This window comes from Genypterus blacodes, unplaced genomic scaffold (assembly GCF_046128005.1).
Source record: "Genypterus blacodes isolate CSIRO-AG114 ecotype Tasmania unplaced genomic scaffold, CSIRO-AGI_Gbla_v1 ptg000138l_1, whole genome shotgun sequence".
In the NCBI taxonomy this organism is placed as follows: Eukaryota; Metazoa; Chordata; class Actinopteri; order Ophidiiformes; family Ophidiidae; genus Genypterus; species Genypterus blacodes.
In genome coordinates this window covers 1,237,662-1,261,581 of record NW_027466940.1, presented here as the reverse complement: position 1 = coordinate 1,261,581, position 23,920 = coordinate 1,237,662, and the positions used below count along the sequence as shown (strand labels likewise).

Here is a 23,920-nt window from a genome sequence, read left to right as displayed (position 1 = left end):
TTCACACTGGATCTAAAAAGCGGCAATGAAAGAGGAATTCACTTTAAAAGGGACAACAGATATTAATTGAAATATTTACATGATTAGGGGAACGATTGTGTAACCTTTGCAATGCTTTGCACCCAACAAGTCACTCCTTGCTGCTCACTGTGCACACTGAGTCAAAACAGACACAACATAGGAGTAAAGGACTAATCAGAACAAAGCATTCGTTAGCATTCGTTAACTTTAAATAGAAATCTATACATTTCACTCAAGCTGACAACGACACAAATGTATTTCAATTAAAGGCGGAGCGAGAGGGAGGGGGAGTGGGAAGAGAGAAGGAGAGAGAGCAAGAGAGAGGGGGGGGCACTCGGGTGACTTATTTCAACATGCCATAGGTATTTCAATTAATGGCAGCGGGAGCGAGAGGGTAGCAGAGTGACGTGGGGGGGGGGGGGGGGGGGGGGGCTCCATGCTGTGATGACAGCCGCCGGGCTGCTAGTTGACTCCTGCGATGCACATTCATTCACCGCGGCAGTGAACCTTTTCTGGCAGGAGTGAGCCTTAATGCTCACATCATGACAGTATTCAGTGAGCAAAATGGACCGTCACTCACCCCACCCCCCCCCTTCTCACCACCCACCCCCCTCCTCACCCCCAATAGAGAGGCAGAGAACTCAGTCACTATAAAAGGCTAATCTAAAGTGGGCTACCTGCCGTCCCGGCCGTGCTGTCACACTCTCAATGGGAGTCATCTCAGCCCCTTCACCTCACTGTATAGAAAATCATTAAACAGATTGACCGGGACAAACAGCGGTGACTTTTTGCATTTTGAGACGGCGAGGTGAGAGGGAGGAAGAGGAGGTGAGACTCTAAAAAGGCCTTATTGATCACATCGACAGGTCCTTTCCTCTGATGATGAAGTGGCCGCCCGGCGAGTGGCGGCGGGTCTCCGGCCCGGACGGAGGGAGGGAGAGGGAGGGGGGGGGGGAGACAACCGAGAGGACGTACTCAGCATGCAGGAGCCTGCTCCCGCTATTCTGTGACATAAGGGCTCGGCTGGAAAAATGTTCTGCTTATGACAGTGGATGGCTAAGGTAATGGCCGGTGACTGCCGCCATTGCTCATAGTAATGATGGTTTCACCCAGGAATACTGTGTACCTTTGTAACCCCCCCCCCCCCTTCCCCCTCCCCCCTCCTCTGTAGCTTCCACCTCTGACTCTCTCTTTCTTCCTCTCGCTCTTCCATTCTTTGGTTTCCTCCGTCATTCTCCAATATTCGCCCTCCCCTCATCATTTCTCAACCGCTCTACCTTCCCCTCCTCCCTCTCTCGCTCTCTCTCTCTCTCCCCCCCTCCCCTCGCCCCCATCATCACGCACATAATGTACAGTTTCCATGTAACTTCGCACCACATTAGGGAATCAGCTCATGTTATCGTGACGTATTCAAGGAGTGACCTTTGCAACGTTGACATTCATGGAATAATAAATCATTCCACCAAAATGACTGCTTTCATGTAAAGATACAGTCTCCTCTCACAATGAGCTGGAATAGACTTTTGTGGCGCGCTGGTGGAATGCTCCTTTTTCTCGCTGCGCAGAAAGTTCTGCTAATTAAATCGCTCTGAAAGGTCCTCACAAAAGATCTTTTCGATTCCTACTTTGAGGCTCGGGCTGCGGTTTCATAGTTGTGAAATAATGTATGTTGGAGGTGTGGAACTTATCGTTTAAATTACCATTCGACTGCAAACCTGCGAGGCTTTTCCGCGCGAGGCTGCGGGCACAATTGAAAAGGAACCGCAGCCGGCTATACAATATTCCTGTGTGTAGCAGCCAATGTTTCTTTCTTAGTAATTACTTCTTTTATAGATTCAAACTGCTAGACCTAATTGCCTCGCGCCAACACAGGCACATTGAAAGCAGAAACCACCTATTATACATCAAGGACGGCTGCACTGACACATTGAATTCAGCTGCCATTTTCCTTGAGAAAACACAATTAACAGGTCACCATTAGCACCATTACTGACGGCTCACGGAGCGGCTTTATAACGGCCTTCAGCCCAGGTCTTTGAGTCAAATAGTTCAATATAGGACCCCAAAGGCAGGATCCTGACCCTCTATGTGCTTCAGGGGTCATTATTTAAACACATGGATTTAGGACTCTGCCGCACCACCAGCTGGAAGCCTTGAAAAGCTCTGTGCTAATAGTCCAAGACCACACATGAAGCAACACTTGATGATGAAGTTGAGTCACTGTGTTGTCACGCTGAGACACTGGGTACATAAAGTGTTTTCCCAGCAGAATGAATCGTTTCATCACACAAATTGTCCACTTTTTAACACCTGTGAGAGATTCAGGCGTCTGACTATACCTTTAAAATTGGACACATCCTGCTCCTGAGCGTCTCCGTGGCAATTACGCCGTGATTTGCAGCTACATCTCATGGACGCAGAACAGTAGCTTAAGGGCCTTTCCACGAAGGCAATTTTATGGTAAATTTGGTTCATCTTGGCAGGGGATTGATTGATTAGCTCCTCAGTCTCAGCACAGACAGTCTGAGATCATAGTCTTTTCAGTTTACCTGCAAATACTGGAGGATTCTGCAGCTTATCAGGCTGCGGCAGCTAAGAGATGCACGTCAAACACGGTTCAAGATGAATATTTAAACCCTCAACATTTATCGGAGTTACCTCATTGTGTCCTTTATCCTCTCACAATAAAATCTTGATATGAACCGCTGCAGAAAGCAACTGCTCCTCATATTAATACTACATCCCTGAGGCGTCTTGCACCTGAAGTGCTCAGCTTCCTGGTACTCCTCCGGATCGGCACACAACTCGCATACAAGGTCCCCAATACATTCACTTCTCCTCTTCATCTTGTCAAGCTATTGTTTGTTGTCCTTTCACGTCAATCAATCCACTGAGTGAACCACCTCGCTGCAGTGATGGAAAAACAATCCATTTCTTTCAATAAAAAAAGCCACAATGACAAAGAAGGAAAGGGGGAAAAAGGGGGACGGAGGCTAAAGTCTGAAGGGCAAATGCAAATACTTTGATAGATTGATTAAATTTCTGATTTTTGAGGAGGAAAAAAAGCAGCAAACTCAGTTATCCAGGGTCAGGTTTGTGTTGTATTGTGCGAGGGCGTGGCACAAGCCAGGTGCATCCAATTACACTTCCAGACAAGCTGCAAGGCGGCCAGACGTGTCAAACTGTGCGAGCGCATCCACTCTGCAAGATTTTATTTTGTCGACACAGCCTGAAAAACACTTAAATTTACCCCCTTGGACCGTAAGTGACCAAACTCCAGGTGGTAAACTGCAGCATTACAGCTCTGCAAGCGGACCACTGGGTGTAAAATCCCAGGGAAAGGGACTCCAGGGATCAGCACAGTCATCAAGCTTCCATTTGTTTTATACCAGTTGTAGCCTTAAATTAGTGCCAGTAAAACGTAGACATTAGATTTTGTGATGTATTGCTCAGTAAAACCTTGTGAGTTTGCCTCTTAGCCAGTATGGATTATTCACTCCACTACACGCCTCACTCCATCACACAGCTAAGCCCACTGTTTCAATATCACAACGCTGCACATTTAAAATAGACCAGACCAGAGGCAGAGGTCTATTCCTTTAAGTATAGAATAGTATAGTATAGTATAGTGTAGCATTCGGCTAATGTAACCATTTCATTGCATTACATCATCACATCAACATCTCATCAATAAGAAGAGAAATTGTGAGTTTGTAGGAGCAGATCTCCATTCAGTCCAATCATTCAACCATACTTTTCTTTTTTTGTCCTTTTTAAGTCCTTGAAGAATCAGACTAAAATTATCTGGACGAAAGGCTTTGATGCTTTATGGACGTTTAGTTGGTTAAGTCTTCATTTTCCAGAATGTACAGATTTTGTGGACGGGAGATGCAACCATGTGCACATTTCAAATAGAACTACGTCGAATCAGAGTAAAGCCCCTTGAGTTTACTCTTTGCTTTATGTTCTGACTGACGTTGTTCCCTCTGGCAAACATTAAAAATGGATGCTGCGACAAATTCCTACTTCAGTTCCGCGGCGGACGAGCTCACTAATCCTACAGACATATACTCCGCTACCTGTGTAATTTGAATTCTACCCAAACGTTCTCCATGTGTGCACATGTTGGCGAACAGGTGGAGAGGAATCATCTGACGTGTGTGGAATTGACAACCACATTCAGACTCATTCTGGAGACACAAGTTTGGTACCGCTAACAGAATTATGAGGTCATTAGCAAAAAGAAACAGTCCTGAGCCTGCATGTGTCCATATTTTTCATTATTATGAAGCCAAAATCAATACATGTGTCTGAGTTGAGCTGTTTATCTTCTTTATTGATTCTATTGTTCTACATTTGCTTACATTCTTGTCTTTGTCGAGCTGTTTTCATTATTTGCTTTCAGTTTTGTAAAGAAGCAATTCTGATAAAAATCTCCTCGTCTTGCCAGGGACTTTTTGTGGTGGAACAATCTGGATTCATGTTATCGTTCCCATCCCACGACATGGACTTTCCCTTCAAATATGTTGTGTTTCAGACAACAATAGAATCATGTTTTTCGCCTTTTTATTCAAACCTCTTTCATCTAAACTTGCAAACCAACTTGGTGTCTGGATCAACAGGGCCAGAAGCACCACACATTCCTTTTAGTGTTTGAGAGGTTGAGAGTCTATATGGGCTTTGCAATTGACACTTGAAAATGACCTTTGGTCACAGCAAAGTGGCCATTAAAGTGACTAAACAGGTTTGCTCTCAATTCAGCGAGCAGCAACTGCTCTTCATGGTGAAACCCTCAGAGCTTAGAGCACCTCCTGCCCTCGTCCGTCTCCTCTTGATCTACGTGCTCACACAGCTCCTCTTTAAATTTACAGTTTGTTGCTTTTATCTTTCTCTTCCATGTTATCCGACCCAAATACTAAGTCCTCTGCTACCATTTTGAGAAAGTCTGTTGGGATTCTGGCTTTCGTGTTTGTTTCCAGACATGGATGTTATACATAGATTGTTTCCAGTTAACAAAGTCTGCTTGACTGCACAATGGATCGTGATTAGATTAAAGGCACACTGTAAGAGCTTTTGGTTAGTGGGGTTTATTTGCAGGGCACTGCTGAGAGTCACTCTTTAGAAGAGAAAGACAAACTCTGTGAAGGGCACACTGACGGCACAGGAGGTCTTTATCCCCGACAGGCAGACAAGTTGCATGATGTATTCAAGCACAAACACATTGATTGATGCCTCCATTTGTTAGGGAAAGGAGACAGACAGAAACAAAGATAATCAGAGAGGGAGAAGTGGAAAAGGAAAGAGAGATGGAAAGAGAGATAGGAGGCCTGTGGAGCGTCCATGTCATTACATTTCCCTTGAACCTGTGTCAAGGACCCGCCGCCACCACCATCAGTCTGATGAAGTGTATCTGCCGCTACGAGCGGTCAGACCAGAGAATAGCTTCACGGATCACGTCGCAAAAGCCAAGAATGCTCAAAGCTCACAGACGTTGCAACATTTCACCATTAGCCCGTATATCAACACGGCTGAGCACATTATGTACTCTGTGTTTACAAGGTATGACACTTATCACCACGAGCAGGGAGTCTGTGCGTGGATTGGACCATAAGTAAACATGCAGAATGTCACCCCTAGTTTGAGGCCACCCACAAGCCAAAACCCTCAGGTGCAGCTCCGATTCAGTCAACTGATTAATGTGAATGACTTGGTGTTTTTCCCCTTAAGGACGGGCCGGCGGCTGTGAGGAGTGACGGCCCAGGAGGGTGACGTGCTTTACACTCCCTTCATGTATTTAGATATAAAAATAAGAAATAGGAGGTTTCAAAGTAACAACAAGAGTGCTGTTTTATTGTCTTGCTTAAGTGGACACATAAGGGCCACTGAGCCATACAACTCTAACCTAATTACAAGGTAATATGGAACACTTTAGGTGAAAACCAATAGGTCTACCATAACAGGTCTACCTAATGTAATGCCATTATAGCTCCATTACCAAGAGTAAGGAAAGCAGGAAAGCATGTATTTTTCATTGGGGGATACTGGGTATCACTTTAAGAGGGCATTAGGGAGACGGGCATCATTAGTGGGTGTGGTGTAGATCTTTCCTCTCTGTGCTTAGACGGAGAGTGGACTGACTCCTAAGTTTGGACAGGTCATTTCAAATAAAAAGTTGCCAAGATGGAGAAGATGGTCCAGCCGTACTTATTCCATTGTGAGCCGTAACATTACGTATGTATCTGTGTATCTGGTTGCGGCTCGATTGCGCTAAATGAAGCAGGAGACTGACCGGGCGCACTCTATAATGAGGCTCATGTAGAGGCGTGCAGCGCATAATCAGACACTGTTGAATGTGTTGCGAGGCTGAATTTGCAGCCACAAAGGGAGAATAAAAGGAAAAAAATACCCCCTTAACATATAGAGTGTAATGTAGAATCATAATGGAGTTGGTTTTTTGGTGATTATCCATGTAAATGTACAGGGGCTGACTGGTAAATAGGTCTCATGTTCACATAAATGCAGTCAAACTTCAATAAAGAAGCAGCATGACTTAAAGAGTGTTTATGGTGTCTTTTTTTCATCACATAAAACCATCTGTCTCTTACCGTCAGTGAGTCCCATGTGGATGCTCCAGTAGTTCTGCAGACACTGCAGCTCCTTCTTCATGCCCCTCTTGCAGCGGCAGTCGTACAGGGGACTAACCAGCAGCACCTCCAAAGCAGCCTGGCACTCCCTGTTGGTGTCCAGCATGGAGTCTTTCTCCTTACCCACGAGGCACTGGCGCATCACCCGGTACCGAGAGCTGCATTGAGGGTCCTGGTTGCACATGTCACTAGCCTGGACGCAGTCCACCCATTCCGGCTGAGCTCCGGGCTCAGGCCCAGTGCTGGTGGCTCCAGGACCATCACTGGCCAAAGACAAGGACAAAGCCGAGGAACCATCCCAGGAACTGGTTGCCTCGTCTAAGTGGGAGCAAGGACACAGAGGAGGGGTGTTAAGTGACAGAGGGATCAGAAAATGCTAATTGTGTGTGTGTGTGTGTGTGTGTGTGTGTGTGTGTGTGTGTGTGTGTGTGTGTGTGTCTCAGTCTGCATGGGTACAAGCAACATCAAGACCTTGGTTTCATTCTTTTGTCATTGGGTCTAAAGTCCTTTAATGACGCAACAGGTTAGGCCTATAAACAGGATTGATGGTGCATGACGTCCACGCATTATCATCCTCCAGCAACACTGAAACCTTCATGTTCCACAGGCTCATATGCATCCACCTGACGGATGGATTTTATGTAGGCCATCATCTCTTTGCACTCGTGATTTACCTGCATTTGAAGCCTCCAAAGCCAACCAGAGCTCACACCTCATTTGCTATTCAATCTGATCCAACTCGATTAGCGAAAAATAACTCATTATCTCCTATTAAAGAACATTTAATGAAGAACTTCACATAATCCATACCTGGGTAACCAGATAATGATCTCGTGATTATGAGTAAACAGCGATCCGCAGAGACTGGGGCGCTACGGAGAGGAGTCAAGATTAAAGGAGGGAGGAAGATTCATGCTGTACAGAGGAGTGAAAGTGGTGCGGGAGAAATGACAAGAGAGACCCCTTGTGGTCATGTTGGGTAGTGCGCCTGTAGATGAAGGATACTGCATCGGTATCACGGGCGAGAAAAGAGTAACATGAAGTTCAACTCTCCGTTTATTGGCGCGTTGGCTGCACTGGCGGTTGATTAAGATGACGCTAATCGGGATGATGATGATGATGATGATGATGATGATGATGATGCTGATGATGATGATGATGATGATGACGATGATGATGATGGATTTTCTCATATCCAAGCAAACCTCAAGTGTGTAATTGAACTGAGATTTCCCCCCTTTAATGACTGAGAGCTGAATTCAGAGAGAATTACGCTGTTTTAATAACGAGCCTTTTATTTCTCCTCTGGAAGCTTGGAACCAATTTAAATGACTCACTTCCACAGATCAACTTCGGTTAGTAACTAATGGATGACGATTAAACATAATCCAATGAAATCATTCGGCTATAACGGGAACGCGTCCAACAGCAATTCACTGCACAGAAGGGGGGAGAATAAACACAATAACCTTGTGCTCTCATAAAACAACTCGGCTCGGGAAAAGTGGACCCGAGCCAGAACCTGCTGCCTGTCTGGAATCATTACATACGTCAATTTATCCCTGTTAGCCTCTAAGTCAATGTTTATTCTGCGTTTGGTTTCCATATGTTCACTTCTCACCTCGGAGCAGCAGAGGGATGCAGACGCACATCCACACAGTGACAGACTTCATATTGGAGGATGAATTGGGATCCGGGAAGGTTGTTATTTCCACCCCGTTAAAGGTTAATTCCTCTCTCCAGATCCGTGACCCAGACAGGCGGATAATATCCTCATCCAACTCCAAAATCAGGAATAAAACTGCTGGGCGCACCTCCGACAGTCCTCCACTCCCAGTTGTAATCCAGTTGTTTGATTTTTGGGATTCAGACTAGAACCACGATTGATACAAATCCTGATCCTGATCTGGAGGAAAAACCCACCAAAAAATCAGATACCAATCAATCAATCCATGAAAGCAGTCTCTCAGGGTCCGTGTGCGCTGCGTTCATACCGACAAACTAGTGGGACTTGATCTCTCCGCATTATCAGGTTCAGGTTCCCGCTCCTCCACTTGCCCCTCACAGGCTGATTGTCTCTAAAACATTCCTCAAACTGGCGTCAGACGAGCTGTCAGCGGCGCTTAGGAGCTCTTACGCGGTGGAACAACTCCAGTCAAAGTGTCCCAGTGCGGCTGCGGGCGTGTGTTTCCCCCACTGGAGCTCCAAAGCTGTGCGCTCCTGCGTGAGACTTCGGAGGCACTGAAACGCTGCTTCGCCTCCTCTGCATGCGTGTGTGTGTGTGTGTGTGTGCAGGCGGCGCGGCGCTTTATACGGGCGAGTCCGCACCGGCCGACAGAGGGCGCTGACGTCACCATAGGCGCTCTCAGTGGAAACAAGGTGGAGATTCGGTCACACAAATGCCCATTATACATTTATGTGATCGAAAAGGAAAACTCATGGAATATTTCTATGATAAAAGGGCCTTGGAGGGATTTTACTCACTATACTTCGGGAAATGTGTACTTTAAACCTTTCTCAAAAGGGAAACGCTCATTTACTTGAAGTGGAACCAGCAGCCTGCAACTGCAGCACAATATCAACATTATTAATAATGATGATTATTATGTTTCTCAGCTGAGACAAGTTGCTCTGCTCCACAATTAGGTAACAGCAAATTTCCATTTGCAGTTGCTGGGCAAGTAAGCAAATGCAACACAAGATGACAGTAAAGACAGGCACTGTACAATTAAAGATGAAATTACAGTCTATTAAATACTATTCGCCGTTAAATATGTGGAATGTATTAAGGAGCAATTATAAGCGTGTTGGCGCGTTGTAATCATTGTGTGGACGATCTGCTCAGCCGGACACACTGTGGCCTCTATGCTACTGTTAAGCAAAGCCAGTGAGCGGCTCATGTCTTGGCTGACATCAGGGGTGTAATTAACCCTGAATCCACACAGATATTTCGGAAATGGGTTCAAAGGTGGATGTGACAATGCCGATGAAAAGGTCGTCATTCATGCGGCGAATATCCCCCACACTTCACGCCACATCTGTGTTTCCTCGGATTGAAAGAGAGATTTGAGAAGCGGCACAATGCCTTTATTATATCTGCGCTCACAGGAAATAAGCCACAGAATCTGTCATTTTTCAAAGTGGCTTCACATTAAACAAAATGACTTTGTTGTGCATCGTCACTTAAATAGTGCCCAAAATGTCATAAATCTTTACAAATCTGGAAAACAAAGTCTCTATTTAGAGGCTGTGTCAGTGACAAAGTACAAGGCCAGTGGCTCATAATGATGTTTGACTGTCAGCCGGGCTGCCATCCAAGAGGGAGAAGAGCTGGCTGCTATAATGGCAAAATCAGCCTCATTCTGCCTATATTGGCCCCAGCTTCTTCTCCTCTCCCCTCAGAGTTTGAAGTCTCTGTCATTATGAGGACACTGAAAAACATCGCCCACCGCCGCCGGTCTATCCTGCGTCTATAACCTGCATTCATTCCGCAGAGGGTGAAATAGCTGATTATTTCTCCCTGGCTCCACGAAAGAAATGTAAACCTGAGGAGCTGCATCAAAATGTACACAGAAGACGCAGTTTGTAGTCAGTCGAACAAAGGCGACGCATGAGGAAGAGCATAATAGCTAAATTTGCGGTGTGAATTCCCGCACAGGCGCCATATCTCCATCCCTGAGCAATAGAGGATAAATCCCCTCCACTCTTTTCTTCCTCCACCAAGGCTGTCAGGTCCACAGTGGGAGCTGTTGACTCTGCACCATTCACCGGCTCCCTGGGTATTTAATTGCTCCACGCTGACACCACACGGCGGCTGGTTCGTGTGAGCACAATTATCCTATAGGGAAACACGTGACCACGTGCACTGGCTCCCCCTCTTTGGTAAATAACCATTCGCTGCCCCACGTGCTGGCACACATACACACACATACAGGCAAACACACACACAGTGTGTACATCAGATGAACATGAAGCGTGAAGATGAGGAATGACAAATCTGAAGATGGAAAAACATTGTTGTTGTTATTGAGGGAAATGGTCCCGCTGCCTCTGAGATGTGTGTCTAACGTGATGAGCACGGGCGACATCATTACCAATGCATGCGGGAAAAACGTCCTGACAGAGATTACAGTAACAGTTTAAGACTCCCAGCAGACTAACAGGCGCTGTGTGAGTAGCAGAGTGTGAGGTCGCAGCCTGAAACCCTGTGTGAGCACAAACCTACCCGGTGTGAATCAAAGCCATTTAGCCATCAACACGCTAACTATCCAGAGCAACACCTTGAATGAACCATTGATCCTCGCGCTTAACGTCTCCTGCCGTAACACTTTGAGATTAAAAGAGCGTTTGGCCGCCGGCGATAACACTTTGCTTTGCCTCGCAGCTTTGCTAGCAACAATTTCGCTCCAGATCTATCCGAGGGCAAAGGTCACCGTATTTCCCTCTAATGTCTGTGACCTTTGGAGAGAGCACTAATGAAGCTGCACAGAGTTCACGCACACACACACACACACACACACACATACACATATAGAGGGAGAGAGAGGACTTAAGCATGACTGATTAGATTAGGAATTATGGACTAATTAATGTGTATCTTGGGAGACCTGTGCAGAATTCTTATTAGCAAACGCAGCCGGAGCTGAACAGAGAACATGACAAAACACATCTGTAGTTAATTCCCAGTACTGAAACGATTAGAGGAAGTGCACTATAGCTCTTCTTCTCTGCGCTGGATTCCGTCGTCTCTAATGAGAAGGTAAAGAAGCAGCCTCTGTCCGGGCCTGCGGCGCGATCATAAATGATTTCCTGTTTCCTGCTGCGAAATATCTCTGAAATATTCCTCTAGTGACTCCAGACTTAAAAAAAAAAAAAAATCCATTTTGAAATATTAAAAAAAGCATAAACTGCACTGGGTCGATATTATATTATGTATTTTTGGGGGGTTTGCGTAGAGGAATCAGCTGCTCAGGTCAGTTCAATCAGCTTCACAATCAATGGGAGGGTGAAGATGAAGCAATGGAAGCAGCATCCGTACAGAGAGATGGCAGTGACAAACGCAGCTTCAGGGCTGCTTCACATCCTGCTGCAGCCTGTGTGTTTGTGTGTGCACGACGGTGTGTGTGTGTGTGTCTCATTCTGCTCCACTCTGCTCTGCTGTTGTTTACAATGAAACAGCAAACTGGCTCTTGTTCCTGCTGCAGCTGTGTGTGTGTTGATGTTTTGGGTGCTGTGACCTCTAGACTCTCTGGAGACCACCGGCCAGTTAGATCCATTTGTTTTCCAGCCATTTCAGACATTGTCCATTTCTATCACATTACTTTGACAGAAATTGAATTTCCTCTGATGCATTTTTATGTATCCTAAGTGCTGCTGTGCTCATTGGGAGTATAACTTTCCCATCGGCTTGATGATGCTAAAACACTTTGGGTTTAAATAAGAAAAAAAACAAACAGGAAAATGGATTTTATTTTAACGCCTCTATTGACTTTCAGGGTTGTTGTTTTTTTTAAAATTCCAAAATGTTCTCCAACCTCAAGTACACACACACACACACACACACACACACACACACACACACACACACACACACACACACAGACACACACACACACGGCACTTTGGCAATTGCCCAAAGGATATTTGTGAAAACCTTCCAAGAGCACACTAAGAACACACAGAGGACGAACTCGATCAGCATGCTGATGACGCGCCACACTTCCTGTCTTGTTAGTCTCCTGGCCGTCCCTCTGACGGTAATGGCGGCGGTGCACAGCGAGGACGTGACCTCGTTTCTCTCCAGGTGAAGCAGAAACAAACAGCACCAGTCTGAAGGTTTTTCTTGTTTATATTTACGATTCAAAAGTTTTGCATGTCACAGTATCATCAGATATGTATGTATGTATGTGTGTGTGTGTGTGTATGTATGTATAAGGTGTGTGGAGGCGGAGGCAGAGGCGGCGGCAGGAGCGTCCTCGTCTATCCCATCTCGTTAAAGAAACCGTGCGTTCCGTACGGCACATTGACGGGCACCTCGGCTCGGCCCAACTCGGTGAAGGTTTTGGCGTCCAGCACGAGCAGGAAGGTGCTTTTGTCCTGCAAAGATAAAAACGCCACATGAAAGGAAGAAGGTGATGGAATTCTCTTACACAACAGAGGCAGTGAACGCGCCGTAGCATCTGTCCTCAGCATGGAGCGTAAATACTTATGTCTGCTCTTTAGCGACAAGAGCCGTCTTCTTTTCACTTCACGGTGCTCCAACAGTTGTTATTTATTATTTTGCTTCACTTTTTCAGACGACACATTTCACTGTGTTGCAACAAAAGGCTACAATCAGCGAGCGTCGCACTTCAAAAAGCAAACCTGCACTCTGCTCCTTCTTTAAACTCAGACCGTCTTAACGGCGCACACTTATTCATTTATCTGTGTGCAGTTCTGTGTGTTGAACCTCGCTGACGCTGCTCATTCCATTTCAAAAGTAATTATGGACATACTTCTCTGGGTGTGATGACGACTGACAGGATCACGCCGTCGTCCTCCTCGGTTGCTCCGGGCGAAGCCACAAAGACGGGTTCAGACGGGTACAAGCCGGGATGACGCCACACCTGAGACACGGGAGATCACATGAAAACTTCCCCGTTTCCCCTCCAAACCTGTTCAGTGCAGCTCGGCAGTGATGGATAGAAACCTTAAGCTCTTTCGTGTTCACGTCCATCTTGAGAAGAGAGTCGCTGAAGACGTGTCCGAAGCCGCAGGAGTAGAAGTAGCGGTACAGGCGGCCGTTACAGCGCTCGTAGTTGATCTGAGGGAACTCCAGGCCGCCGTACTGCAGCAGCTGGTCGTCGTGAAGCTCCTCGTGCGTTAAGTGAACCTGGAGGGTCGCAGCAACACGTCACCACTTCACTTCAACTTCCGCCACTCGTTCAGTGAAAACACAAGTTCAATCTCAAATCAAATTTCAAGAAATAATCAAATTCTATCTTTGTTTGCCGTCTTTGAAGGTGGACCCACAGCACCTTTGTTGTCCCGCTAATTACAAGCTCATTTGGTTCCATTTGTTTCACACAAAATAGTCAACAGCACTTACGCAGCTGCTTTTTCAAGCTGCCGCCGCTGCCACTCAAGACGAGCTAAGACACTGTGGCACTCAGGTAGCCATGACAACTAAAACCTTTTCACACAACACTTCAGCGTTACCGAGCCATGAGAAATTGTCGGACGGTTTCTTTCTCTCTCTTTGACTGCGTGTGTGAGTGAGACGTCGGTGTGTGAAGCGCGTGTGTGTGTAGGCCACACTTAAGCAGTTAAATGTCAATTGTTCTGCAGCACAGCGGACTCGGGTCTTGGAGTGATTATTATCAGCTTTAAGTCATGAAATTGCGAGCCAGCAGAAATTATCTTTAGAGTTTCATCTGGTTTCATAAAGGGGGATAATTGCAGGCAGTGGGCGGCGGTAGATGGGCTGCGTTTAGAGTGATTACAGGCCTCATTTTTGTAGTTTATTCCAGTCAAAGCAAGCGAGTGTGACGCCCGGCGGAGCGGCTGATGCCACCCGCTCTCTCCCTTTACCTCTCCTTGTCGTCTGGCCATGGCGGTAGCGGTGTAGTTCCGCAGGGTGACCAGGTTCTGGTCCGGGCCGGCGCTCTGGTCCACCGTCAGAGGCAGGACGTATCTCCTCGGGAGGTTTCTGCACATAGTGTTGTAAAACTGGCAAGAAAGAGTGAATTAAAGAGAGATTAGAAATCGGCGTGACGAAGCCTTGGGAACAACCGGTGCCCGACTGAAACACAAACACGCGTTGTGACTTGGCGGCGATGAAGACGATGAAAAGAAATGAACTCAGTCTCTGGTATTTTTTTGTGTGTGTTTGAAGCCGTTTGTCTTAGTTGCATTTGATTAAAGCAGCAGAACTCATTAGATTATAAATCACATGGATCAGACATTAGAGTCACTGTATCATCTCAAGATGAAACTGAGTCGTTCAGGAGTCAGAGCGCAATGAAAACAACTGAAATTAATCTCTCACACACACACACACACACAACCTGTATTTTCAGGTTGTTTATGATGGTGAAGTTAACAAGAGGCTCCATTCAAACATCATCTCTAATCTCTGCGGTGATGCACACTGAGTGCAAACTATGATACATGCGTTTGTGTGGATCCAGACGAGTGTGTGTGTGTGTGTGTGTGTGTGTGTGTGTGTGTGTGTGTGTGTGTGTGTGTGTGTGTGTGTGTGTGTGTGTGTGTGTGTGTGTGTGTGTGTGTGTGTGTGTGTGTGTGTGTGTGTGTGTGTGTGTGTGTGTGTGTGTTTGTGCGTGTGCGTGTGCGTGTGTGTGCATTCACCTTATCCATTTCCTCTCCGGAGGTTCTGCGGAGGTTATCCAGTGTGAAATCTCCAATTAACTGCCCATCATCCCCGCAGCACATGTCCATGACGAGGAAGCCGTTGTCCTCAAAAGCGTTGATCTGGTGCAGAGCAAACATGGGCGCCGCGCTGTACCGCACCTTGCTCTCCTGTCAGGAACCAAACCGCAACCACCAATCAGGGCTCAACGATACTAAAAAGGCTGACATGAGAGCAAGGATGCAAGGGCCAGGATGGAAGTCGGGGCCCCGCATTGGAATGTGATGACACGGCTGTATTGGAGCAGTGACGTGCAAAACATTTGGGGGGGGGGGATCTCAGGCAGCGTTGTTATTTTGCGGCACCTTCCCGATGTGAGAGTTTGATATCGTGTGTGTGCTTAATGGGTCTGCGGTGTAATGAGACGGGAAAATGGAGAGTAACAAAGTAGGAGAGAAGGCTTCAGCATTAGAGTGTGACTGATGAAGGGCAGAAAGCTTCATCATGCGTGAAGAGATTAGCCGCGCGACTTTCTCCTTCCTGTTCAGAGTGTTGAGCAGCTCCGACCTGACACTTCCTGTGGGGGCGGGGGGGTGAGCACGGCTGTAACGCACCTCGCCGGTGTGCCTGTTCACCAGGTGGAAGATGGTCTCGGTCTGCGGCTCCCAGGTCATGACCTTGTTGAAACTCTTCCCCTGGATTCTGTACAGCATCAACTTCATCAGGTCCAGCTTGATGGGCTGCTCGATGAAGACGATGTAGTTCTCCGACATGACTGGGGGAGTAGAAGAAGAAATGGAATGTTACACAACGAAGGAACAACCGAGTCAACTCATTACTTCAATTATTACTTTTGATTCATTATTGCAACACTGTATCATCAAATATTGTAATATTATTCAACTCGGGCGGGTAATTAATAGTGGCGTTTGTCGTACGTAGACCAACAGCTGATCAATACGTTGCAATAGATAATAATGTTTCTGTAAATGTTTACAAAGATCAATGTCTCTTCTCCGTTTGAGCAAATCGATGTGAGGAATCAATTTGTGCTGCTGTTTGACCTTTCCACTCAGTTTGGGGGGAAAAGGCTGGGCGGCAGATTGAGATACAGATACGTTACCCTGCTGGAAGACAAACAAACAACACAACCGGCATCTGACTTGGCTGTCAGATGTAATTATGTGGTCTCCTGCTACTGTACAATGTTCCAGCACTTGTGAGATTCAATGGTGCCAGTCAGTCTGGCAGAGCGGAGGGTGTTCTGCTGGAAAGACGAGCACGGGATACGGTCGAGAGATGGAGGGGTGGGGGGTGGGGGAGCTGCACGGAGCAACGCCAAAACACGCCAAAACATCCAGTGTGTCTGTGAAAACAAACCACGCGTGTTCAATACGCCAAATGACGTTTCTGGTCTCCGTCCGCAATGATGGGAGAGCTCAGGCAGAGGGAAAACGTGGAGGGAAAGGCGGCGCAGCTCACCTTTGTCTTCTGAGACAGACAGACGAGAAGAGAGGAAGAGTGCGTGTGTAAGAGAGACAGGGGGAGAGAGAGACGGCGCGCTTTTATGTGAGTCAGAGCTAAAGACTGAGACAGATACCGGGTGCCGAGCAGGAACACAAAGGAGCCGTGACTGACAAAAACGAGAGCGATAAGAGCGCCATTAGTAATTAGTAATTAATCAGCGCGGAAACATTACAATGTGCTTTTTCACTGAAGTAGACTCACCATGTCATTCCAGGGAAAAGCTCTAATCTCTCCACTGAATTCATTAAAACCCACTTTAGTTTACATGCAAAGAAGCGCCTCCTGCTTGCTATGCCGAAGCACTCCTCTTCCTCACCAAAGCTGTGATAGTACGAAGGCTTCCTGGGCTCGGCCGCACGGATGGAGCAGATGACTTTGGCGCCACTCAGGTCCGCCGCGTCCCCCGTCGCCCCCTTGTCCTCCTCCCCCGGCGGCGGCACACGGATGATGTTGTAGAAGAAACCTGGTCAGAGGCGAGAAAGGGAGAGGAGAGAGACAGAGGTGAACTAAGGCAAGGAGAGAGGAAGGAAGGAAGGAAGGAAGGAAGGATAGTTACCATTTTTCCCGTAGGAGTTGCCCATGTTGTACGTGGCCCCTTCACGGTCGTAGTGAGGGTGGGCGGTAGCAGAGTTGACAGCGATGAACTGAGTCCAGTCCACCTAAAAGAATTGGACAGAACGTGTGACCATCATCACCATCATCACCATCATCACCATCATCACCATCATCACCCTCGTCCCTCATCTGCCGCACTGGGCTCACCTTCTCCTTGGTCTCCAGGCTCTGAGGGTCGATCCTTCTCATGTAGTTGGTTTCCGTGCTGACGTAAAAGTCTCCTTTGTACTTGACGAAGTGCACGCTGGCGTTATCCGTGGCCTCTGTTCTCACACACACACACACACGTCGGGAGTGAAGATCAAACCTTGGGATCACTCTTTTACGCTGGAATGTTGGCCTTTCTGTTGTCAGCACTTTGATAAATAGACAGATAGATGTTTCCAACATATGACACAGAGGAAGAGTGACAGCTGCTTTCATCAGATCCACAAAAGAGGAAGAAGACAATACAGCACAAGCAGCACAGCCAAGGACACAAATCAAAAGGCGCAAATAATAATTCTGTTTGTTTGACTACTTGTTAGTTTGCCTGCGGTTATATAGCACAGCTGCCTTTATACCTACACACACAGAGAAACACACACACACAAGTCAACTGAATCGCTTAATAATGCATTTGGCAGTGCGGGTGGTTACATTATGCTGCACGGAATCAGTTTCACCTGGGAATACTGTGCATATGTAAACAGGGGGGTGCACACACACACACTAATACACACACACACACGCACTGGGAATCTGGAAGCGTGAGAAGAAGCGAGAGAAGATGTTCTTGCAGGGGTCGGGCATGGCCATGGTCCCGAACTCTGACACCACGATGCGCTCCTTCTCCGAGTTGCGGACAAACGAGTCGCTCCTCAGGAAGCGGCTGCTGTAAGTGACGTTGCCCTGGCTGATGTGGAAGCGATGCATCAGGGCCATGCCGTCGAACCAGTGGTTGTATCTGAAGACGGAGACAGCAATTAACTTAGTCACTGGGGACTTTGTGCATGAGAGGATGTGGAGAGTGGGAGGAAGACGAGCAGAGGAGGGAATCTTCGTCGACTTCTTCTTCTTCTAACTCCGCAAACGAAATCAATCTTTAAAGAAGAAGGGTGAGTTTCTTTCATTTTTCCCTTCACGACGACAAAAACTCTGGATTTGTCATGGATGAAAGAAAAAGCGGCTTCATCTGTGGCTGGAGACGCGACAGCCCGTCACAGAAGAAAACGTGCTGAACACGTTTGTCACATCTTCACAAATACCAACAAACAGTCTGTGTTCCATCCTCAGACATTCCAGCTGCACACGGAGCGACGCAGCGTCTGAGCCCGTTCACACGTCTCTGCTCCTCATGTACAACCTGTCATGTTACGGAGGTTGACTTATAAATGGCAATAAATCAAAGAACACACAGAACTTAGACGTAGTTTAGACAAAGACTGAACAAAGAGGTATACCTGTCCTTCCCAAATTCAAACTTCCCAGGTCCGTTCCTCAGGAGGCTCCCGTTGATCCAGGAGGGGATGTCTCCTTCGATGGTGGTAGGGATGGGGTCAGGGGTTTCCTCCACAGTATGCACCAGAGGGGCCAATGTCTCCAGCCCTTTGGCCAGCGGGCATCGGTCCGTGCTGCGCACTGGGAGGGGAGAGGAAGAGGGAGAGGAAGAGGAAGAGGAAGAGAACACTGTTAAGTCCACCGAAATAAAGTAGAGTGGAAATAAGACACTATCATGCCATCACACAGCAGCAACTTAACTCTTGGCCCTCATTCACTCACACACACACACACACACACACACACATATCAGTACAGACATGTATACACAAGGTGTGTCTGAGAATCACTAATCCGTTTTATGACTCCAGACCTTTGAGCAGTGTGTGTGTATATGTGTGTGTGTGTGCATGTGACAGTATGCAGCAAACAGCCAACACACAACCAGTTTTAGTGATTACAAATCAGCTCAACAGAAACTAATGTGAGGTTGTGCACAGTATAGTCACACACGTTTAGCACCTCATCCGCTGTGTGTGTGCGTGCGTGCGTGCGTGCGTGCGTGCGTGCGTGCGTGCGTGTGTGTGTGTGTGCGTGTGTGTGTGTGCGTGTGTGTGTGTGTGCGTGTGCTCTTTATGCACCTCGCTCTCCGGACGGTGCACTGTGAGTGACACCCGCACTATCAGCCGTATCAGTTATCCAACAGACAGATAGCTGGTATCATGCACACGCCATGGCGATTGTAAAACGCATAAGAGAGTTACGTGATTAGCAAAGAGGCTAATCAAGCCGTCACACCTGCCACCCATGTTGGTGTGACGGCTGATCCACGGAGCTGCATCCTTCACACACACACGCACGCACAAACGCACGCACGCACACACGCACACACTAATTACTTGAGGTATTGGCCATTTATAGTTGTCATTTTAGGGATAATTGCACCTGCAGCTGTCTGTCTATCTATCTATCTATCTATCTATCTATCTATCTATCTATTTGTCGCATTTGCCGCAAAAACCCATCAATCAATCCCGTGAGTGACCCTGAATCAGCTTCATCTTAGCAGATTCATCATGTTTTACATTTCAATCCTGTCAAACATGTTTGTTCCCCTTCCTGCCAACAGCTACAAGACGACTCAAAGCTGTTAACGAGACATTGTGACTATGACTCGAGTCCTCCTGCGACCTTAGCGCGCCGCTGCGTCTCCTCATCAGCAGCCCGGCTTAGAAACACAGCAAAGCGCCGGATTTAGAGAAAAGCTGCAGAAAGCAAGAGCACCTAAACGCAACATCTCCCCCTGTGTGTGTATGTGTGTGTGTGAGTTAGGCAATTATCTACAAAGACACCAAACATATCACCATGTGTGTGCCGACATCAAATGACTTTACTGCCGTACAGGGGGCCTCGGCTGACTTTCTGAGATGTGGCAATCCTAATAATTCTTCTTTTAGTACTTTAATGTGAGACGTCGTAACAATAAAACGTCGTAGTGCCATTTTCGCCCCGAGAGGCCGACAATAAAACCAGGCCGCTCACATGATTCTCCAGCGTCTTTCCAGAAAAGAAGATGTGTGGATCGGACCAATCAGGGCGCACCGCTCGCCTCCTCCGGCCTGCTGATTGGCTCGTAGGCGGGTAATCAAATCACAGCCAGACTCGCAGGTAGGAGAGCAGCAGCGCAGCAGCCTGAGGGGGAGCAGGGGGAGCGTGGGGACCAGGTGTTTACTCGCAAACACCGAGCAGTTATGTAATTATGTGGAATAAGCCCGAAAGACGGAAACAAAAGACCAAACCGGTTTGATCTCCGTTTAACATTCCATTATTTTAAACACCGACACCTCTAACCGTTTGCTATAATGAGTCATTATGTTAGGGTGAAGAACAGAACCTTAGGCCAAGTTCTCCAAGTGTGTGTGTGTGTGTGTGCCGCCCCTGAAAGTGGTTGAAACTCACCGTGCGTCTGGGCCTGTGGGCTGTTGGACATGGCTCAACTCGACTCGGCTCGGCTCTCCTGTGGCCTCGATCGCATCGGAACAGAGGGTTTATAAAGGCCCGCCTGGTGAACTTTGAACCCTGGAGACGGAGCTCGATGCTCGGAGCTGATAATGAAACAGTGGCGCAGAAGACAATTTGCAAGGTGCGACAGGTGTGATTAAAGATAGCAAACAAGAGCAACACTTTTGTTTGTTCAATATCTGCGCTGGAAGAAAAATAAGGATCTTAATAGGATTAGCAAAAATCCTCATTATGTCACCTTTAGATTATATGCAACACATCCCAGAGAGATACAGCAGCCACATGGCGCCTGTGTGCATTCATGTTGCTTTAATCTACTGTTAGTTTGCACTGTGTCTCCTCCTCCTCGGTGAGGTAATGAGAACTGCTGGATCAAATTATGTAAAGAATGCCAATACATTTGATGCCGAGTGTTGCACAATATCTGTCCCAAACTTGCAGCTCCATGCAGTCACAGGCTTTTCTAATTTGCATTGATTAACCTTCAAAGATAAGCGACTCTACCTGCAGTCTGTAAAATCTAAATAAATAAGTCCATCATGAAGACATTTTCCATGCACCAAAATATTATACTGTGCATGTTTTCTGTCTGAGTGTCTTGAAATGAGGACAATTATAACTTTGGTGACATTCCAACTCCCCCTCGTCACCCTGCACGGCTCCCTGATCTCACACATTAACAGTGTTAGCAACACCAAATACCATCACACATGCAGAGACACAGAAAATAACACACCGAGAGATCAACAAAACAATTACGGGAACCTACCAAACCACACGCGAGATAATGAACGACAACTGTGGACAAGACTGTCAATGCCCCCAAGAGAAGAAGCCATGAATCAGAGATGGCGGAGACTTTAAAAGATAACAAGTCGGCTTCAAATTAAATATAAAAAGAAGTTTCAGACACGGACGGGATCGTTTTTCTCAGTAAAGTGTCGGGGTGAGTAGGGGATAATAGCTGTGACATAACCTGCTGCAGAGAGTACTTACACCCCGTAAAGAGTCAGCAGGTACGCACAGGAGCTGCAGGAGGAGCAGCTGGGTCATGACGTGCTCCAGGAGTTTCATCAAATCACTCGCTCCTGACCCGGGGTCCTTCTACGGCGGGACAAGCCCCCAAAATGTCTCGGGAGATCAATCGCGGATGACAAAAAGAGATGGGGGGGGGAAGCGAACACAGTCACGCCGCTTTTGGCAGACGTAGTAGAGGGGGGGAAAAAGCTGTGCGTTACCGTCGGCCTGTGTGAGGGATAAAGGCTCAAAGCCCGGCAGCAGCCCGACGGATTTCCTTCATCCGCGCGGCTCAGAGCGAGAATGAAATGAAAGCGGAGGAGACGTTTGTTTCTTTCTTTTTTTTTAAGACAAAAAGGATTCAGAATAGAGTAAACAAGGACACAAGACTCACACGCATTATAATGTGTGTGCGTGTGGGAGGCCGCGCAGGTAAAGCAAACAGCTGGTGTCAGCCCAGTATAGACGCCACCTGACAATAATATTTACACATTATTGCTAAATCTCTCTCCTTTGCTCCACATTGGGAAATTGCAAATAACCGATATTGTGTTTTACCACCCCAGCGTGATAGAGAGACGCCATAAAGCCGATAACTGGGGGGGAGGGGAGGGGAGGGGAGGAGAGGAGAGGAGAGGGGATGTCACTCAGAGTTCAGGCTGCAGCTCTGATAGGGAGAGCAGGTTGAAGTGTACCAGAGTGCGAGAGAGGGGGGGAGAGCAAGGGAGAGAGAGAGAGAGAGAGAGAGAGAGAGAGAGAGAGAGAGAGAGAGAGAGAGAGAGAGAGAGAGAGAGAGCAAGACAGAGAGCGTGAGAGACAGAGAGAGAGAGATAGAGAGAGCAGGGATAGAGTGAGCTACCGCCGGGAGAGGGAGAGGTAGTAGTCGATGAAACTAACACACTCTCAAAACAGGAAAGAGCTTCTTCTAACTGTGCATACACACATTTCGGTGCTACCACGTGTGTGTGTGTGTGTGTGTGTGTGTGTGTGTGTGTGTATGTTTACCATCCTAAGAGCGTTACCTGCTGTTTGTTTATCTCCATCCTGTGTCGCCGCGGTTACATCAATTCCACACACACCTCGCTTCATTATCTAGTGTCATCTGGCCGCCATCCAATTAATGAATACAAGAGTTTAATCAGAAAATAGGAGCGGGAGGCGCGTGAGTCTGGACATCAGCGTGTAATAACTTTAACAATGTTTTGCAGGTTTGAATTTTAATTAAGCTCTCAATAAATTGCGTATTACAGCCGAGGGGAGCACGATCACACACACACACACACAGAGAGAGAGAGAGAGAGAGAGAGAGAGAGAGAGAGAGAGAGAGAGAGAGAGAGAGAGAGACGCACGCACACACACACACGGGTTGCGTTTGTGTTTTTTCATCACACGTATTTGTTTGAGAGGAAGAGTTTAAAATATGAATCAGCTCTTAATTTGTAACTTGATTTACGGCGGGAGGATGGTCTCTTCATTATCAAAGTCAACGTTTCCTCTCAGCTTTCCTCTTCATCTGCTCCTTCTTCTTCTTCTTCTTCCCTTGAAGGTGCGACACTCAAATAATTGACTTTTTAATTACCTGTTCTCCTTGCAAAGCGTTGGCGCGGTCGTTTCTTACAACAAACGCAAACAAATACAGCGATTAATGTAACTCTGTGCTATGAAAGAGAATGGTTCACTTCGGTGTCTAAACAGATAAATTGTCCCATCTAGTGGCGAGCTGGGAAATTTAAATGATTCATGAGCCGAACTTGAGTCGCCTCTTCTGCGGCGTCTTGATGAAGACGCCTCTTGACACGACGCGTTTCATTTTACATTGCCGCGTTTATTTGAGCAAGAACCCATGTTTTATTTTGAAGGATCGGGTAACCGTGGGATCCTGGCGTCCTGGAAACGACCCTCAGCTCGCTGTGGCTGTTTTCCCTCCACACACTCTCACGCAACCACACAAACACACACACACACACACACACATCTCGCGGCGGTCCTGGAAACCCAAGCTTGGCTCAAACATGGACGGCTCCTTTTGTAGCGCCTCTCCCTGTTTACTGCACTGCATCACATAACCTTTATCGCGCCGTATAGCCCCGCCGGCGTGGCTGCAGATTTACGGCGTCTGCATGCTGCGTCACCTCAGGGCGCGCTCGCTCTGACACTTTCATACCGCACGAATTGTGTCTGTGTGCCCCAACGCTCGTAACTTATTCGCTTTTTTGTTGGTTGGGGTCAGTGCATCATTAACTCATGA

The 23,920-nt window shown here is 47.2% G+C and overlaps 2 protein-coding genes across 2 annotated transcripts in view; both read right to left on the bottom strand.

The window, feature by feature from the left end:
• LOC143011682 (GDNF family receptor alpha-2-like) overlaps positions 1 to 8,939 on the bottom strand; it is a 41,590-nt gene extending 32,651 nt beyond the window's left edge. The window contains exons 1-2 of the mRNA XM_076164646.1: positions 8,287 to 8,939; positions 6,627 to 6,983 (exon numbers count right to left, since the gene is read on the bottom strand). Of these exons, the coding sequence (XP_076020761.1) occupies positions 6,627 to 6,983; positions 8,287 to 8,338 (409 nt within the window). The 5' untranslated portion in view covers positions 8,339 to 8,939. The remainder of the gene's footprint in view (positions 1 to 6,626; positions 6,984 to 8,286) is intronic.
• A 3,305-nt stretch (positions 8,940 to 12,244) lies between these two features.
• Positions 12,245 to 18,093, bottom strand: bco2l (beta-carotene 15, 15-dioxygenase 2, like). Its single transcript, XM_076164699.1, has 10 exons — positions 17,875 to 18,093; positions 17,302 to 17,415; positions 17,096 to 17,198; positions 16,856 to 17,002; positions 15,627 to 15,787; positions 15,012 to 15,182; positions 14,235 to 14,372; positions 13,354 to 13,536; positions 13,160 to 13,270; positions 12,245 to 12,761 (listed from the first exon to the last, which is right to left on the bottom strand). Exons 1-10 carry the CDS (start codon positions 18,076 to 18,078, stop codon positions 12,645 to 12,647), a joined length of 1,449 nt encoding a protein of 482 aa, XP_076020814.1. The 5' UTR covers positions 18,079 to 18,093; the 3' UTR covers positions 12,245 to 12,644.
• Between the last annotated feature and the right edge of the window lie 5,827 nt (positions 18,094 to 23,920).